The sequence below is a fragment of the Branchiostoma lanceolatum genome, chromosome 5, assembly GCF_035083965.1.
Source record: "Branchiostoma lanceolatum isolate klBraLanc5 chromosome 5, klBraLanc5.hap2, whole genome shotgun sequence".
Lineage (NCBI taxonomy): Eukaryota > Metazoa > Chordata > Leptocardii > Amphioxiformes > Branchiostomatidae > Branchiostoma > Branchiostoma lanceolatum.
Window position 1 is genome coordinate 17,725,704 of NC_089726.1, and position 14,776 is coordinate 17,740,479.

At 43.5% G+C, this 14,776-nt stretch overlaps 2 protein-coding genes across 2 annotated transcripts in view; both read left to right on the plus strand.

Moving 5' to 3' along the window:
- LOC136435528 (myosin-7-like) overlaps positions 1-14,776 on the plus strand; it is a 32,365-nt gene that overhangs the window by 644 nt on the left and 16,945 nt on the right. Inside the window, exons 2-3 of the mRNA XM_066429109.1 lie at positions 14-157; positions 606-762. Coding sequence (XP_066285206.1) covers positions 14-157; positions 606-762 — 301 coding nt within the window. The remainder of the gene's footprint in view (positions 1-13; positions 158-605; positions 763-14,776) is intronic.
- Positions 1,202-13,718, plus strand: LOC136434419 (myosin-7-like). Its single transcript, XM_066427208.1, has 31 exons — positions 1,202-1,251; positions 1,394-1,490; positions 1,671-1,763; positions 1,993-2,056; positions 2,763-2,864; positions 3,217-3,453; positions 3,689-3,957; positions 4,093-4,263; positions 4,439-4,754; positions 4,856-4,920; positions 5,110-5,315; positions 5,466-5,726; positions 6,098-6,245; positions 6,648-6,755; positions 7,037-7,183; positions 7,689-7,874; positions 8,091-8,177; positions 8,427-8,572; positions 8,724-8,871; positions 9,090-9,215; positions 9,508-9,714; positions 9,924-10,105; positions 10,231-10,841; positions 10,942-11,093; positions 11,224-11,312; positions 11,482-11,683; positions 11,877-11,975; positions 12,134-12,355; positions 12,507-12,677; positions 13,123-13,323; positions 13,482-13,718. Exons 1-31 carry the CDS (start codon positions 1,202-1,204, stop codon positions 13,605-13,607), a joined length of 5,289 nt encoding a protein of 1,762 aa, XP_066283305.1. The 3' UTR covers positions 13,608-13,718.

Genomic DNA, 14,776 nt, shown 5'->3' on the forward strand with positions numbered 1-14,776 from the left:
CTTTTCCCATCAGACTATTGTCGTCAAGAAGGGAAAGTTGCTGCAGCAGAACCCGTCCAAGTTCGCCTGCGCTGACGACATGGTGAACATGACCTTCCTGCACGAGGCCGCTGTGCTGGGTAACCTGAGGGAGCGTTATGAGAACACTCTTATCTACGTGAGTACCCTTCTTACACAGTGGTTCACTGAACTACTTCCTCCTCCAGATGAGTCTAAGTCGGTTCAAACCCGTAAAGATATTAACATGCGAACCGGATTATCTAAGTTAGCTAATCTTCTTATTTGTTGCTTTCAAATTAATCAAACGATTTGGGCTAAAAGAGATACTGTAGTTCTTGTTTCTTTCACTGTAACTTTAAGTTCACTGTTTTCACTGTCACCGCTGGACCGTGAACTTATCATCACAGTGAAAAACCTATTTATGATTCCTTCACACATCCCTTTTGTAAATCACTTGCCGCCACCGTGAAGTTAAAGTTCAGTGAAAATGTCAATTTTTCTTACACCGTGAAATTTTGCTACCGTGAACTTAAAGTGAATTACTTGGAAGAAACTTTTACTTTCTTAAAGTTTCATTTCAAATCAAGTTCCCTATCATGATTTAGACCTACTCCGGCCTGTTCTGCGTCGTGATCAACCCCTTCAAGCTTCTGCCCATCTACACCCCAAACGTGGTGGACATGTATCGCGGCAAGAGGCGTACGGAGGTGCCACCCCATCTCTTCTGCGTGACGGACAATGCCTACCAGAATATGTTGTCAGGCAAGTCGCTAAAATTCTATGCTGACCCGTAAAGCTTTGTGTAATGCTTGCGATAAAAGTACCATGAAGAAACTTGAGAGGAGGGGTGGTTTCCATAAAATTCAACTAGGGGCAACAAGTGCAGCATTTACACATACAATCCTTACGGATCCACCCAGAAGCTTCTCGATTAAAAACTGTATTAACATGAGAACGGAAGGAAGAACGAACTGGTTAGAATTGGTGGCTGAGGATGCTACTCTGCTCGGTGCTTTGGTGGTAGTAATCAGCACGACTGATGTTCTTTAGTTTTGTTGTTGTTTGTTTTTCGAAATTAAGTCTGCACATTTACTAATCATGCAGGATAAAGAGCGGATGCCTGCGGCAATAATGTTATTATTAAGTGAAAGAACGGGCTTACATAAGAAAAGGACCATGAACGTTCTATCTACTAATGATTATGTCTTTGATCATTCTTACAGAGCGCCAGTGCCAATCTTGCCTCATCACGTAAGACCTTTTCATACTATATGAAACGTTTCTTGTACTTACTGGTTTCATTTCATTTCATCATAACACAGTTACTTTATAATGTTCCCTTACCAATACATTCCATTGTAAAGTTTATGCTTTATCTTATTAATTTACCCAGTGGCGAGTCTGGTGCCGGGAAGACTGAGAACACGAAGAAGGTGATTGCGTACCTGGCCATGGTTTCCGGAACTCCCGGTGGTGGTCAGGAGAAGAAGGTATGCATTTGGGTTGAACATAACTATGTTCGCGAGTGACTCGTTTTAAATAAGGAAAATAGTCAAGTACAGCTTATTTGGTTAAATATTTTTACCAATGTTCCGAAAGGACCGCGATGTACATGTCATGCACATGTATCTATAGTTCTCTTATTTTTACCTATTTTACTATTCCTACAGATCGGTCTAGAGGAGCAGATCGTGCAGACTAACCCTGTACTGGAGGCTTTTGGTAACGCCAAGACCGTGAGAAACAACAACTCCTCCCGATTCGTAAGTACAGCAGGTTGCTTTCGTGGTTTAATGCGATAACCACTTATTGATACTGAATATAACTATACCGGATACGTCGAGTTTATTTTACGCGTTGCATGATAGACCAGCTCAAGTAAGTACCACATCTATTCATGAACACACGGCAACCTCCAGTAAGAATATGTTTCTCTTCAGTATCATATCACGATCAGAAGACGATAAACGCTTTCATTCTTGACTACCCCAGGGTAAATTCATCCGTATCCACTTCACGAAAATCGGCAAACTGTCCGGAGCTGACATCGAAAGCTGTAAGTACCTGACCATTCCAAACAAGCTATAGCTTTAGTTATTTAATTATATATTTTGTCCACGTATGTAAAAGGTCTCATTGTTCATTTATTGTTCAACAAAAAATTTTGAGCCTGCGCCATGATATCAAAATCTCCTGAATAACACAGTAAAGGCATATACTTTAGCAAAGTTCATACGATAAAGTGCAGAAATATTCATTGTACAAATCAATTAACCTTTTATGTTCATTTTGCTCGAAATTAGTGGTCATTTAAACACATACATTAGAAAAGATGGGGAGGCAGTGGTACATATTCCGCAAATATTCAAAATTGTTAGCTTTCAAGTTAGCCTCTACGTTTTTACCATATGAGTCATTAATATGTAATACCATAACAGCATTTAAGGAGAATTCCACTCCAGAAGCGGGTATTATAATTCATCAGAGACTAAATTGTTTTGCTTGAATCCAGTTTGTTTTGTCAAATTTACCATAATTTGAAGCGGGTCCGTGGATTTCAAAAATGATTATTGTCGAATAGACAGCTGAGGTAATTTAGCAAATAGTCAGGTGCATTTGTATCCCAAGAAATATAATCTATCAGAAAATAATAACCGCTTCTGGAGTGGAATGCTTCTTTAAAGCCTGTACCGTATCGTTGCCTTTATGTCATTATCGATACAAGATCAAGACACGTACCTTTACTTCTTTCATCCGTCCAGACCTGCTGGAGAAGTCCCGTGTCGTGGACCAGCTGCCCGGCATGGAGCGTGGTTACCACATCTTCTTCCTCATCATGTCCAACGGCATCCCGGCTGTCACGGGTAAGAATGGTCGATTACACCCTGGAGATTGAAAATGTACTTTCAGTGTTAAGCCAACTGTTGATCGCCGATAGTAACATTCCGGGTAAGAGTCGCCAACGAGCTCAGCTTCGTTTACTGTAAAAAAAAAGTTTCACAAGTCTTAGTGCTCTTCTTGTGGATCTAAAACGTAATGCATTATGCAATACAGGTAACACGATAGCCAGCTCGAGTTCGGAATTCACAGAGAACCTCTTATGTATATACAAAGACGAAAAGTAATCACATGGCAGGATCTTTGTTGTATAGTTAAAAGGGGCAGCTACTTGAAATGTGCACAAAACAAATTTCAATGCTATTTTCTTTCATTCAGAGCGCATCCAGACTGGCACGGACCCCTCTCTGTATCACTTCGTCAAGGAGGGCGTGTACACCGTGGCCGGCATGAACGACCAGGAGGAAATGGGTCTGACGGATGAAGGTTTCGACATCCTGGGTTTCACAAACGAGGAAAAGAGCAGTGTGTACGACTTCTGTGGTGGCATCCTGCATATGGGAAATCTGAAGTACGTGCAGAAGAAAGAGCAGGGAGACTGCGAGGATCCTGCACGTAAGTCTTCACCGTATGAACAATATCTAAACATTTGTATTATTTCTGTCCAAATCTGAAAGCAAACATTTTTGCTTCACATGTGCTAATTATAACGTCTTGTATGTTTTTTTTGGTAAACCAAAGCTTCTTAACTATATCAATGACAAGGTGTCCGTAAAGAAACCAGTTGTCTCTATAGCAATGTTTTGTGCGAAATCATCCCTCGACTTCCATTATTCATTTCATTTTATAGCTGCGGAGAAAGCAGGCCGTTTGTTTGGCGTCGATGGCATGGGGCTTTTGAACAACATCTTGAAGCCACGTGTCAAGGTCGGCAACGAGTTTGTGACGAAGGGCCAGACCGCCCAACAATGTGCCAATTCTACTAGTGGCTTGGCCAAGGGTATTTATGGCAAAGTCTTCAAGTTCCTGATCGACAAGTGTAACTTGACCCTGGCTACTGAGCACGAGAGAGCCTTCTTCATTGGTGTGCTGGACATTGCTGGATTCGAGATCTTCGAGGTAAACTGTTCAGACAAAATCTAATATAATCGCTTTCGATGATCAAGATTTGCATTTTAATTGGTAGATTGGTTAGGGACCCCCTAATAGCTCATTTCTCTGAGAATGTTAATCGTTTGAAAATCTTCAATACAGCTCAACAGTCTTGACCAGATTTGCATCAACTACACCAACGAGAAGCTGCAGCAGTTCTTCAACCACCACATGTTCGTACAAGAGCAAGAGGAGTACAAGGCCGAGCAAATCGAATGGACCTTCGTCGACTTCGGTATGGATTTGGCCGCCTGCCTGGAGCTCATCGAAAAGGTTAGTGACAATCGTTCTTTAAACAAGGCACATTCCTTGGAACTAATTAGTTATGCTCCAGTTGTATCAACCAAACTCTGTTGGTTACATCTTCTTGGTCCATATTGTTCTTAATGATGCTGCATATTGACACATGGATATCACGTTAACAAAATACAATGATGTGTGTATACAGAAAGGAGGTCTGTTGCCAACGCTGGAGGAACAGTGCATCATGCCTAAGGCCTCTGACACGACCTTCATCGAGAAGCTGCACAACACCCATCTGGGCAAGCATCCCAAGTACGGCAAGCCCAAGCCAGGCAAGAAGAAGTACGAGGCTCACTTCGAGCTGGGTCACTATGCCGGACCTGTGGCCTACAACATCTCCAACTGGCTGGACAAGAACAAGGACCCCGTAAACGAGAGCGCTGTCATCACCCTGAAGAACAGCAAGAACCCCCTCATGCCTCAGATTTGGGCAGACTACCAAACAGCAGAAGAGCAGGCTGGTCAGTAATTTCCGTAAAACTTTTACTGAGTCGTTCAAAACAACGCACTTTGAGCCGTGTTACCCATGTTGTTTACACAATGTTTCATCAAAATCTTTCAGCTGACAAGAGCGGTGGCAAGAGGAAGAAGAGTGGCTCCATGCAGACAGTGACCAGTGTTCACAGGGTAAGATTTTGACCTGCAGCTAACACAGTCCAAGTATCTGATTTGTGACAGGCACATCGATATGCCTTGCAATAGCTTTGATAAGCTCATTGCTGTGTTTAATAATCACCTCATTGAAAATGGCGCTATACTTTATGCGGGTATTAGGTCTAGGATCTCTTCTTCACTGTATGTTTCAAATTCGAATAGGAGCAACTGGGTTCCCTGATGGCCAACCTCCACGCCACCTACCCCAGCTTTGTGCGTTGCCTGATCCCCAACGAACTCAAGACTGGTGGTATCATCGACGGGCCCCTGGTTTTCAACCAGCTGACTTGCAACGGTGTACTTGAGGGTATCCGTATCTGTCAGAAGGGATTCCCCAACAGGAGCATCTATGCCGACTTCTTCGACAGGTTTGACTACTGTACTATATTATACTTTAAAAACATTTTGTCTGTAAATAGTAAATGGAAAAAAAAACCTACAGAAACGTGTCTGATAGGTACATATCTAGTCACTTTAAAACTTAAAATATAGCTTCTTAATAATATCTAAATTTACAGGTACAAGATTCTGGCCGCTGACATGTTCGACCCCAACGAATTCGAGGAGGGCAAAACCTCCTGCCAAAAAATCTTGGACAAAATCCAGCTGGAGAAGGCCAGGTATTCCTGTGGTCTCAACAAGGTGTTCTTCAAGGCTGGCACCCTGGCTATCCTGGAGGAGATCCGCGAGGACAAGGTCAACGACATTTGGAATTTGGTCACGACTCGCGCCCTGGGGAAGATTCAGAGAAAGAGGTTCATGAAGATGTGGGGTTCAAGGTGGGCCTTCCAGTTACATAAACCTGACTTAATTATCTATAGTCTATCTCCAGGGTCTTGGTGGATACCCTGGCTATCCTTGCGTAGAAGACCTATGTGAAAATGCATTGTTGGCAAGCTCCAGGGGAGGAAGTATATGAAGGCGTGGGGTTCGAGGAGAGTGCTGTAATTTTCCCTTCTGACGTTATACATGCTATACATGTTTACAACTCGTTATGCCTAAATATCAGCATAGCTTAAAACGGAAAATGTGGATGTGGATATCTTTAAGTGTTTTCACTTGCACGGACGTTTGCCCATATACACACCTTAATCATGATGACTTATCCCAACAAAACATTTCAAACATGATCTAATCTATCCTATTGCAGGGCGGCCGTCGGTACACTGCAGCGCAACATCCGTGCGTGGTTCAGGCTGAAAAACGACTGGTGGATCAAGATGTACCAGGCGCTGGGGCCCAAGCTGTGTGGAGGCATGGCAGAAGAACGGCTTAAGGAAACCAAGATACAGCTCGCGGTAAATAACTAAACAATAAACAGGTGCTTTTCGCCAGACACTCCTTGAGTACCAAGGTAATTAATGTCATTCTAAGGCAGGTATGATACTGGATAGACCTATCACCTGAATTGTCAAAAGCTCATTTTAACGTATCTCGCAGTTCAAACACGTCGACCTGGATCAAGGCGATCATAGTCATCAGAGACATCACTGTCAACTACAAAACAAGACACTGTAAATGCGACCTATCATTCAGCATACACTGTTCTTTATCTTGATCCTGTTCAGTGTGAACACTTCATCGGTCACATCTCAACAAATGGCGTGCCTTTTGACACAGGTGTGCATACATAAACCATCCACTTTCATGTTGTCCTACGATACTAGGATCGAAAACAAGCTAACTTTTCTTTTTTATAGGCAATGACGAAACACTATGAGAAGGTTACCGCAGATCGGGCGGAAATACAAGCAAAGTATAACGACGTCCAAGCCGCCAAGGACAAGATTAATGAGCTGTTGTTCAACGTAAGATTCCAGTTTCCTGTTAAAGTTCTCTCAATAATATGTACATACGCTATGGTCGCATAGAAAACCGGGCATGCCTTCTGTGCCTAATATCATACATACACCAAGCAACTGCACCTACCCATGGTTTAAACGAATGGAATGAATGGATAGCATAGTGTAACAGCAATAAGTCGTATGCTCAAAATTCATGTTCGGATATCATTGATATTGTTATTGTAGCGATATCAAAATGAGTTTCCTGTTAAAGTACAGACGGTCTTAATCAATTCCTTCCATAGGAGAGGGACATTATGCTGAACGGCGAGGAGCGCGTGAACTCCCTGCTGAAGGAGAAGGCAGAATTGGACGCCCAGCTGCAGGAAATCGAGGAGCGCGTGGAGGATGTGTCCGACCAGAACAGGCAGATGGAGTCCAAGAAGATGAAGGTACAGATGTGTAAACATCACATTAGCTCTGAAAATGATTTGTTCACATTTTGTGCCACCATAGCGCCTTTTCTCAGGGCAAGCTGTATCACTTAACTAGTATAATACGTCACTAAGTACCAACATACATTGAAAGTGGTAAAGACCCAAAAGTATTGCGCTTGTTACCTTGCTTAACATTATTCAAATAATTCGGGTGTTCAATCTACAAATATTAGATGTATGTTACAAGGAAAATGAATCAGAAATCTAGCAGATAAGAGCACTGCATGACAGCCACTCGTGGGATTTTCATAGATATATTTTCGTCACAACAATTTGATACCAATGCCGTATACAAAACATTAATGTTAGAAGATGAAGACAAAGATTGACCGAAATTTCAGCAAGAAATTGAGGGTCGTCTGTAAGAAAAAGGGTTTGTGAACTATGGTATACCAGTACTTGGCAGTACGATTCGACGTTCTACTTGCATTGTCCAACTTTTGTTACTTTTCTTGAATAGGCTGAGCAAGAGTGTGACGAGATGAAGAAGGAGATTGACACCATCACGCTCAAACTGAACAAGAGGGAGAAGGAGAAGCAGGAGGTGGAGGACAAACTGCGCGCCATGACTGAGGAGGTGGCCATAAACGACGAGCTGATCGGCAAGCTCGGCCGCGAGAAGAAGAAGCTGGAGGAGCTCAATGCGGTAAGACATGCTGAAGAATTTTCAAACAACAACCTGACTGTCAACGATGGAGATCCTGAAGGAGAAGAACTGTTACACTGTCTTACCATAGATACATGCTTTCCTGGATCTCTTTCCTAACTATCACCGAGATTGTTGGGAAACACAATAGGTCATATCATTTTATAGGTTTACATTATAGAATGTTGAACCGATCTACTGCCTACACCATTTCAGCAAACTCTGGATGACCTGCAGTCCGAGGAAGACAAGACCCAGAACCTCACCAAGCTCAAAGTCAAGCTGGAGCAAACCTTGGATGACGTAAGGGATACGCACTTTTATTTTTGGATTGACTATGCTACAATAAACAATGCAATTTTGGAATCTATCTATTTCTACCAATATAAAGTAACGACTGGATCTCCGTAAAAAACGAGATTGTCATACGAAAGAAAAAAGGCTTCCGTAAATTTTACCCGATCATAGGTATTCATCTCATAAGAGTTGATTATCTATTATCGATGATGCATTTGAGCGGTTGTCAACAACTTGAGTATGTTTTTCTCTTAGCTTGAGGACAACCTTGAGCACGACAAGAAGATCCGTGCTGACGTTGACCGCGTCAAGAGGAAGCTGGAGAACGACCTGAAGAACGCCCAGGATCTGGTGGTTGAACTGGAACGTTACAAGCTTGAACTTGAGGAGAAGATGAAGAAGTGAGTGACTAAAATGCTTGCAACTATCATTGTCGCAAGAAAACGATCCCTTTGCACGTTACTGATGGAGGAACTATCTAAAAGGAAAGTCGATTGGGACATACTACATATACTACCAATAATAGACTGGTTACGTTTGTGTGTACATTAGGAAGGAGTTCGAAATCAACGCCCTGAACACCAAGGTTGAGGACGAGACTGGCCTGGCCACTCAGCAGCAGAAGAAGTCTAAAGAGCTGCAGGGCAGGATCGAGGAGCTGGAGGAGGAACTGGAGACAGAAAGAGCTGCTCGTGCAAAGGTACATGAAGGGTACTAGGAACAATATTTCGAAATGAAGCTACAGTATCGTATGTATTTATATTGTAAGCTTGTCTAGTGAGTTTGCCGTCGCAACATCTGCGCCTGTGATGAAATGATCCAATCAAAGAAGAACTGTTTGTTACAATTGCTTGCCTAGTTGCTTTCAATTCAAGAGAACTGCACTACGTTCATTGACACGCGTGTATGAATACACAGCTCGAGAGACAGCGTGCCGAACTCTCGCGTGAGTTGGAAGACATCGGTGAGAAGCTGGAAGAATCTAGCGGGGCCACAGCTGCCCAGGTTGAGCAGAACAAGAAGCGGGAGGCTGAGCTCCAGAAGGTAACCTGTTATGGGAGTCATCATTGTCAGACGGCAACGATCGATCCCGGTTTGTTCTTTGCGTCCAGTATTCAGGAATTCCATTGCCTTAAAAGCTACAAACAATATGTTTGTTGCGCTGGGTATACAACGAAAGATGTGTGAAAGAATGGTAAATTAAATGATATTTTCTAGTGACGTTCCTTCTAGCCCAATGTCAGGATCACATAATTCGCATGATGTCTAAAACAAAAACATTTAATCTCTTTTGTCTTTTGACAGACATGGATATATTTTGATATTGCTCCTTCAGGTTCGCCGTGAGCTGGAGGAGGCTACCATTGGCCATGAAGCTGCCACCGCCAGCTTGAGGAAGAAGCACAACGACACCGTGGCGGACATGACTGAGTCAGTCGAGAACCTGCAGAGGGCCAAGGCCAAGCTTGAGAAGGAGAAGAACTCCCTCAGGGTGGAGGTCGATGATCTGGCTTCCAGCGTTGAACAGGTCACCAAACAGAGGGTAGGTGGTTCTGACCTTATCAATTTTGCTTAAACGCTCCTAATCCCGAAGACTTCTATTGCCGAAAAATCTTTGTAATCTTCATTTGAGTTCTTTTTAAATGTTGTGAATCAAGTTCTTAAAAAATGAATGAATCATCCTGGGCTCAACATTATTGCTACTTTGAAAATACCTTGGATTTGGAATAACATCAAAGTATTGTATTGAAGGTACAAGCTGAGAAAATGAACAAGCAGCTCGAGGATCAGTACGTTGATGCCAACGCCAGGTTGGAGGAGAATGCCCGTGTCGCTCAAGAACTGGGATCATTGAAGACACGCTTGACTGCCGAGAACAACGACCTGGCGCGTCAGTTGGAAGAGTCAGAAGGGATTGCTAACCAGCTCAGCAGGTACACCTCATATAAATGTTGCGAATGTGCGAGAGCGGGGGCTGATGAAATCAATTATATCGAAAAAAATGATTGCCAACTTCAGAAACAAATATCAAAGCAAATGTTTATCTTTCAACGTACAGGACCAAGAGCATGCTCACACAGCAGATGGAGGAGGTCAAACGCCAGCTCGAGGAGGAGACCAAGGGCAAGAACGGTCTAGCTCACCAGCTGCGTGCTACCCAGTCCGACTGCGATGCTCTGCGTGAGTCCTTGGAGGAGGAGCAGGAAGCCAAGTCCGAGATTCAGCGCAATCTGGCCAAGGCTAACTCTGAGGTGGCAGCCTGGCGATCCAAGTACGAGACCGACGCCATCCAGAGGACAGAGGAGTTGGAGGAGGCCAAGAAGAAGCTGGCCGCCCGTCTGCAAGACGCCGAGGAACAGGTTGAGTCCGCCAACGCCAAGTGTGCCAGCCTTGAGAAGACCAAGAACAGGTTGGCTGGCGAGGTGGAGGACCTGATGCTGGATGTAGAAAAGGCCAACACACTGGCATCTCAGCTGGAGAAGAAGCAGCGTCTGGTTGACAAGCAGATGACCGAGTGGAGGTTGAAGTGCGAAACTCTTGGCGCTGAGCTGGAGACATCACAGAAGGAGCACCGCGCCTACCAGACCGAGCTGCTGAAACTAAGGAATGTCTTTGACGAAGGCGTTGAGGCTCTTGATGCCCTAAAGAAGGAGAATAAGACTATACAGGGTATGTATTTGACATTTTTCTATTGGCACCATTGTCAGACGTTTCCGTAAACTGCTGAATGTATTATAATTGGATTGGTCATTTATACCTTTCATCACAGAGGAAATCAACGACCTGAACGACCAGCTTGCGGAGAGTGCAAAGAACCTCCACGAGCTTGAGAAGACAAAGAAGCGTCTTGTCGTAGAAAAGGAGGAGCTTCAGAACGCCTTGGACGAGGCAGAGGGAGCTCTTGAGATTGAGCAGGGCAAGGTCAGTATGTGATCAGCAGGTGATCCACTTCTTTAATCTACCATCTATGCATTTATGCACAGACGATGGCGATTTACTTAGCTTTATCCTGCTTAACAATAACATACTGCTTTGAATACACTTCTTACAGGTTGTCAGAACTCAGCTTGAACTGGCGCAGCTGAAGGGTGATATCGAGAAGAAAATAGCCGAAAAGGAAGAGGAGTTTGAAAGCTCACGGTGAGTTAATAAAATAGAAATCTTAAACTAAATCAATGTCATAAAGACATCAGTATAAAATGTCTTATTATTACGTGAGTGGGCCGTGTATCTATACAGATAGATAGCAGGTATATACGACCTTATCCTTCAAACTATTAATCAAGTACAAATTTCCCAACTTCTTTAGTAAGAACCAGGCTCGCGCCATGGATAGCGTGCAGGCCTCTATCGAGATCGAGTCAAAACAAAAGACAGAAGCACAACGAGCAAAGAAATTGCTGGAAGGCCATCTCAACGAGGTTGAGGTTCAGCTCGAGACTGCCAACAGGTCCAACGCTGAGGCCAGAAAGACCATTGCCAAGCTACACTCTCAAATCCAGGAGATGCAGGTAAGTTAATTGGTGCGTATGCGCTATGCTGTTTGCTGAATAAGTCAACAACATGGCTCTTCGGTTATAATATAAGCAAAAATAACTATGCTGTTAGTCAATAAGATCGGGCTAAAATGGTATGGTTCTTTATTTCGGCATATGGCAATGTGGTAACGTGTGGCGGAAATAAGTCTGAGATGTTTTCCTACAGGTTACTATTGACGACGAACAGCGTCAGCGTGATGAGATCCGTGAGCAGTACAACATGTCTGAGCGCAAGTGCCAGATGCTGGTGGCGGAGGCTGATGAGGTAGGTACAGGGTTCTTTAATCGTAAATCTGACAATGACGAGAAGACTTAAGTTGGATTCCCTGCACTGTACAACTGGAAAAGAAACATTCTTCCAACCCTTCTATTTCACAATTTGAGGGACCCTCCAAGTTTTCAATTCCCACATTTTAATTCTAGGTCCGCGGGGCACTGGACAACGCCGAGAGAGCTCGTAAGGCCGCTGAATCTCAGCTGGTGGAGACCAACGAGAGGCTTGGTGAGCTGAGCACACAAAACTCAGCCCTGTCCGGACACAAGCGCAAGCTGGACGGCGACCTGTCGCAGATCCAGTCCGAGCTCGAGGAGGTCATCAGTGACCACAAGAGTACCGAGGAGAGGGCTAAGAAGGCCATGGCTGATGTATGTGTATATACCTTCAGTTAATTTTTTTTTCTTGAATTCAAAAACGAATGCATCGTTGACGAAATATCTGTTTTTTTCCACATTATCACGGTACTAAAGGTTTTGATGAAATGAGTTTTCGTATCAAATCGCTTTCCTTTACAACCAGACATCCCGCATGGCTGAGGATCTGCGTGTGGAGCAGGAGAACTCTCAGCACGCCGAAAAGGTGAAGCGAACCTTGGAAGCCAACATGAAGGATCTGCAGCGCCGCCTGGATGAGGCTGAGGCTATCGCACTCAAGGGAGGCAAGCGCGCCATTCAGAAGCAGGAGAACAGGGTTAGTATGGAGTCCTGTTGGTATCGGATCATCAAGGACGAAACAATTGTCTTTTTAGTCAAAGTCTCGTCTGTGGCCGATAAATCATTGTAAGAAAGACATAGGTCGAGAACAATTGGTGACAACATGGCACAGCTGATGGAATCAAAACACTACCAACTGCAGCTCACAAACAACGGTTAAGTTCAGTATCATCCTTACCTTGGCGACGACCTACCCAAATACTGAAGGTAACATTTTCCATACAGGATATTTTTAGTCATCTTGTCTAAGCGACATACAAACCACACTAAAATTGTACTATTCTTAGCGGATGCAAGTACATAACGTTTTAAAGGTGTCCATCTTACCACGCCTAAAAAGACTTGTGACATCTATATAGCTAAGCTGCTACTGCTTCCCATCGCATGCCAAAGCTATTTACCTATTTGTTTTAATCTGTTAGATCCGCGATCTGGAGAACGATATTTCCAACCATAGCCGCCTGCACCAGGAGGATCTGAAGCAGCTGCGCAAGAACGAGCGCCGCCTCAAGGAGATGAGCTTCCAGGCCGACGAGGACCGCAAGAACCAGGAGCGAATCCAGGAGCTGGTGGAGAAGCTGCAGCTGAAGATCAAGACCTTCAAGCGCCAGGTGGAGGAGGCTGTAAGTATCCCCTTCTAAACAACACTACTTCGTGACTTGAAGTTTTGAAATTGCAGCTGAATTTGAGCGAATATCGGATCAGCAGTTTGTATGATTACAATGCTATCTATCGTTTCACGACATTCTAACGATTTCAAACTACTTTTCATTGAATACAGGAGGAGCAGGCAGCGTCTAACATGGCCAAGTACCGCAAGACCCAGCACGAGTATGAGGACAACCTGGAGCGTGCTGAGATTGCTGAGAGCTCCCTCAACAAGCTTCGCTCCAAGACCCGCGTGTAAAGCCAAATTTAAAGACGTCAATGAAATCGCTTCACTTTTTAACGTAGACGTTTGATCACCTTATCCTGCTCTGTCTTTTGTTTCATCTGCTAGTAATTTCCTGAAATAAAATGTAGACTCACTGCTACAAATGCACTGTGTCTTTCGTCACTTACATCAAATGTGGTATATTGCATAGACTATGCATACCTTCATTATACACTTAGCATACATTGTTGCCTTTTGTATCATACTAGCCATCCAATGAGCAATCTAGCAAAAACATTATTCTTAATCTCTTCGGTTAAATTGTTTAAGGTTTCAATCTTAACTACCTACGCTGAAAATATGTACCTACACCCTTGAAAATCAGTTTTTTTTGTCCAATATTTAAAACACTACACAAAATGAACTTGACATGGGAGTCAACACTGACCTTGTCTTTCCACTTCCACGGCTGAACACGCTCCGAAATCAACACATTTTGCTTTGGTACGATAGAATAAAACCCAAAAGGCGTGACGTGTCGTTGCTATTGGTCGGTATTTTGCAATCCATCACTTTCACCTTGACTTTAGCAGCTGTGTCATAACTTCAATCTGAGCATATTTGACAGCAGTTATGTGGAGAACCCAAGTTATGTATGACAAAGCAAAATCACAGCAATCACTACTGACTACTGGCGACAGTTGTAAGACGAATGCAAGTGGTAGGACAGGAAAAGAAAACGTCTTTAAAATGCACATTCCTCACACACAAAAAAACATGTTTAGCTTTTAAGTCACCTTTCTTTAGTTTTCATAGTCGCTCGTGCGCTCAAAGATTTATAAACTTTATCCGGTTTTGTTCTATTGACATGACTATTGGATGGAAGCGTTTATCCGAAAAGTCCCCAAAATTTAGAGGTATCTTGAGAGCTTCCAAACCAACCATAGTATAAACACGACCAACAGAGCGAATGTTAATTCTGATACATCCCGACGGTGTCACTCTAAACATACAAAAAAAGAAAATAGCTGTGACATACAAGACCTTCGTTGTGAGAAAAACATCGTACCCTTTTCAGCTTATGAATGTTCTGAGGAAACGGAGCGTTTCAAATATCCAGCTGGAGTAAATGGTGTAGACGAAGGACAATGCCCAAACCCTACATCTATGCAGGTCTTGATTATCTTTCTGGTTTATACATT